Here is a 4,074-nt window from a genome sequence, read left to right on the forward strand (position 1 = left end):
GAATTGGCAACGAGTAGCCTAGGAACGGATACAGTGGAGAGAAAATATTGATACAGCAATAGATACTCTGGCTGTATGGTGCAACCTGCTAGGTATCAGAATTAAATGAAGTAAAGCATCAAAGGACAACGTTCGCATCTCATGGACAGTGACTATTTTCGGTGATGACCATGCAGTTATTAATGAGATCATATATTTGAAATCTCTTATCTCTTCCAACAACTACACCAGTGAGGAGTAAGGAGATGCTATGAGATATTTATGCTGGAAATCTGGCCTATTTTAATCTCCGCAAGACATATCGAATAACGAGCATACGCCGCCGTGCGATGCTAATAAAACCGGTAGTCATCTACTACGAACTTGAGAGATGCTTACGAAAGACATACTTGCCGCATTCGATCAGAAGATGTGAAGTACAAACGGAAAGCAGAGATTGGGACAGGTGCCTCAGTCACGAGCTGCCAGCATTCCTTGAAAAAAATCCTATCGTTCACTACCAATTGACGACGAGTAGCTTAAGATCGAATGAAATGGAGGCGAGTTCTTGATTTAACGATTTAACCACGGCACTAATTTGCTAGATAGGAGGTGGAGTAAGAGGAAGAAGAAGGAGGAGAAGAAAAAGAAGAAGAAGCAGAAGAAGCAGAAGAAGTGTTTTGTGAAAAACCGCTACGACATCTTAAATAAATGTTAATAAGTAGGAGACATTTTTACTCGTAAATGTCTCCGGACCCTAGCGTGAATTACGGGTGCAAATAATCAAAAAAAAAAATGAATAACAAAAGATCCAATTGGCGACAGGGCAAATTTTGTTCATGAATCACAACATTGCAACTTCGGATGGTTTAAGGAAAACATTTGATTGACTGATTGGCCTACAACGATTTGCTGTTTAGGTAGTATGAAGTGTGTCAAACTATGCTGTAAACGGAAATTCTTCTTAGAACAATCTTACAACCCCACTATATTATGTAGCATTTACAATGGGCCAGCCTGATATGCAAAATCATAGCGCGCAAACATTCAGATATTAACGTGGAATGAAACATTAAGATGATCCTTTGCAGTTTGGCATGAGCCTATTTTTTCCTATTCTTTGCGATCAGTAAAACTCCAAAAATACGTAGGTATGTGTATGTCAGTTTTTAGCAAAAAGTTCAATTGTACCTGGGTTGAACCCGCAGATTAGGACAGTGTGGCTGTATTTATTTTTAGAAAACGCTTTTTATGGTTACGCTTCGAGTGGAATTACCTAGTCAGCAGCAGAAATGATGAAAAGACGATTAAGTATTAGTATTAAGATTAAGGAAAACAACAAAAGTGTTTTTGCGATGATGATGGTACGAAAGTAGAACGAATCAAATTGGATAAATATAATACAACAACCGATCTCATATGATATTCAAACAAAAAACAGTATATGCAAACCAATTATCCACACTTTATGATGGTAGAAACAACAGCTCTACTAGCTTACATCTGTTTAGCTTGTCCAGAGACAGAGCAAAATGAACGAAAACCATACACGTTCCCATTTTTTCGAATGTAACCATAGAGGTAAAACTGTAACTTTTTAAGCATATTATACATAGTATATAGCATAAGAGAATCAGTACTAACCCAACTAGACCATAGACTGCATAAGCTTCATTTGTTAAAGAACAAAAAACGCACTCCACGGATTCTATTGGCTTGCGCCTATCACTGACACACCGTAGATAAAAAACTGTTAGCCGCTAATGAAGCACTCGGTAGAAATCCAAAATTAAAAATTGGTATTATCCTGCCCTTGTTACGTCTGTTACCTGGTTCGGTTTTCAACTTAAGCTCTTAATAAGAGATAAAAAAATCAATCGTTACTAATTGGAATGTATCAAAATAAAAATATCTGCTATTTATTTTTCCTTAACTCAATAGATTTATTTACAGCAACAAAATGCGTAGAATAAATGTATATAACGTATAAATCGTACCATATTCTCTCTATTTTATGTTATGACTCATACATATAAAGAGGAAACTAACAATAAAAGCCTGTAAAAAACATACCGTCAGTGTTTTATTTCACTTTCCGTCCAATCATGATTGGTGTCCTTTAGATGTTCGGCATTCCGCAGTAGTTTATTCAGCCGCCTACCGATCAGCTTCGGATACTGGTTATGCTTGATGAGAAACTCTTTGGACTGATGCGTGACCGCACCCTTGTCCAGCTGGAACTGACACAGGGCATGCAGCGGGCGCAGCAGCTGCTCTCGGTAGCTAGCATTCTGTTCCAAAATGCTAAGCGCTTCGATGGCAGTTTCCAGCGTGCTCAAGCACCCGTCCGTCGGTTGCGTTCGGATGATGTAGCTGCTGTTGCCCGAACTGACCAGTTTAACCTGCCGCATTCCATGCAGTATACTGGAGCTGGCGTAAATGGCCTTTGCCTGTGGCCAAGTGCCATCAATTAGGATGAGATTGTATGGACCCTCGGATTGGTCAAGTTGTTCGATCGGAATCGACCGGGCGCTGGGATAGAGAAGTAGCGATTTTTCATCGGTGAGAATGGATTCCAGTTCGGAGTCACATTTGGGAAATTTTTTACCTGTTAAATATGTGATTTGTAGAGACTTTTGAACGTAATAATATATAGAATATCACCTTTGTAAATAAGACACTTTCCCGGGGCTAATCCAACTGAAAGCATTGGAGCGGTCCGCAGAGCTCGCTTTTCTTCGGCCGGATGTTGTAGCAATATAATGCGACTCTTAGGATTTAACGGTTCAGTAGGAAGTGCAGAACACCAACAAACCGGCATTGGACGTCTAGAAATTATTAATTGAATTTATTTATTTAATAAAGGGTGCTTTTGAGTTTCCCATATGGCATCAATGAAAAACTTACCTGCATTTGTCACAGATTTCTCGCATTTTTGGTGGATCAGCTGGAATGTTAGCTAAATCATCCCAGACTGTATCTTCGCCCGTTATGTCGGCCATGCTTATAGATAAAAATGCACTAAATCCAGTCTTGAATTTACAAATATTTTAAAGTCCTAGATTTTAAATGCTTCAAATGCCGTACTGTTGTATTTTCCCTTTTTTCCCATGCTTTTGTTATTATTACAAAAGTGACGTTTGTGTGGCACAGTGGGGTTACATCATACTAATGTTTGGACAAAACTTCTGTTTGACGTTATTCTCTCAAATTTTGTTTTAGCTTACTTTAATCAGAATTGTTTTCTGGATAAAATGTATATTTCATCAGAGATTATTTAACTAGTTAATATTCATTTACATGCGATATATTGGAAAGAAAACACAATAAATTCAACGCATTTCTGTATGATTTTGAAGTAGTTATATATGACTGGGACTTAAATATAAATATAAAATTATAAAATTATTCTCTGAACATTTTCTTAAAACTAGATATGATTTTGGTAGTCTTGATTACGCTGTGCCACTATGCCTGGTTAAAGCTAACGATGGTAACTTAATTTTATAGCAATTATTGCAGATGTCGCTTTCGCGCGTAATCGCCGTTACAGCGGCCACCTTGGTAATAGCGTTAGCCTGGGAATAATCACAAATTACGTAAAGCACAGGTACATATATTACAGTGTGGTAAGGTGCCAGAGGCGTCAAGGCATCCAAAAACCGCTAATTCATTTTCATTCTAAATAAAAGTACCTCTCCGTTTCGATTCAAAATTTAGCAGTTTTTAAGTGCTTCGACGCCTCTGTAGTCTATAGTTCTTGTAGGGTATAAAAATCGCCGCATTATACCCCTTAACACATTAATGCGAACACGTGATTTAGGCTGTGAACCATTTCGCGAAATTTTTAACTTTTTAGTTAAAATTTGACAGTTCGATGGTTATTTCTCCTCGAGTGGTTAAAATCAATTCAGAATGCGAACCATTTCATATTTGACGGATTGATAGTTTTTTCTGCTCAATGAGAGCATATAAGGTGAGGATGAAAATATTGTTTATTCTTTCCGAGTTAAAATTGGATGAATTTTTGATGTTCATTTGCTTTTATTTGATAGATAAAATTCATCTCATTTCAACCCGGGTTGTTTGAAGAAA

At 37.6% G+C, this 4,074-nt stretch overlaps 1 protein-coding gene across 1 annotated transcript; it reads right to left on the reverse strand.

Moving 5' to 3' along the window:
• Nucleotides 1–1,926: 1,926 nt before the first annotated feature.
• Nucleotides 1,927–3,036, reverse strand: LOC128743421 (tRNA-uridine aminocarboxypropyltransferase 2). The gene is made up of 3 exons (XM_053839995.1): nucleotides 2,887–3,036; nucleotides 2,644–2,807; nucleotides 1,927–2,587 (listed from the first exon to the last, which is right to left on the reverse strand). The coding sequence occupies exons 1-3, from the start codon at nucleotides 2,979–2,981 to the stop codon at nucleotides 2,055–2,057; spliced, it is 792 nt and encodes a 263-aa protein (XP_053695970.1). The 5' UTR covers nucleotides 2,982–3,036; the 3' UTR covers nucleotides 1,927–2,054.
• Nucleotides 3,037–4,074: the final 1,038 nt, after the last annotated feature.

The sequence above is a fragment of the Sabethes cyaneus genome, chromosome 3, assembly GCF_943734655.1.
Source record: "Sabethes cyaneus chromosome 3, idSabCyanKW18_F2, whole genome shotgun sequence".
Classification (NCBI taxonomy): domain Eukaryota; kingdom Metazoa; phylum Arthropoda; class Insecta; order Diptera; family Culicidae; genus Sabethes; species Sabethes cyaneus.

Excerpts from the sequence above, each read along its gene's own strand:
- LOC128743421 (XM_053839995.1), bottom strand. The coding sequence starts at position 2,981 with ATGGCCGACATAACGGGCGAAGATACAGTCTGGGATGATTTAGCTAAC. Across the intron at positions 2,808-2,886 it reads GAAATCTGTGACAAATGCAG|ACGTCCAATGCCGGTTTGTT; the intron begins GTAAGTTTTTCA and ends AATAATTTCTAG. Across the intron at positions 2,588-2,643 it reads AAAGTGTCTTATTTACAAAG|GTAAAAAATTTCCCAAATGT; the intron begins GTGATATTCTAT and ends CATATTTAACAG.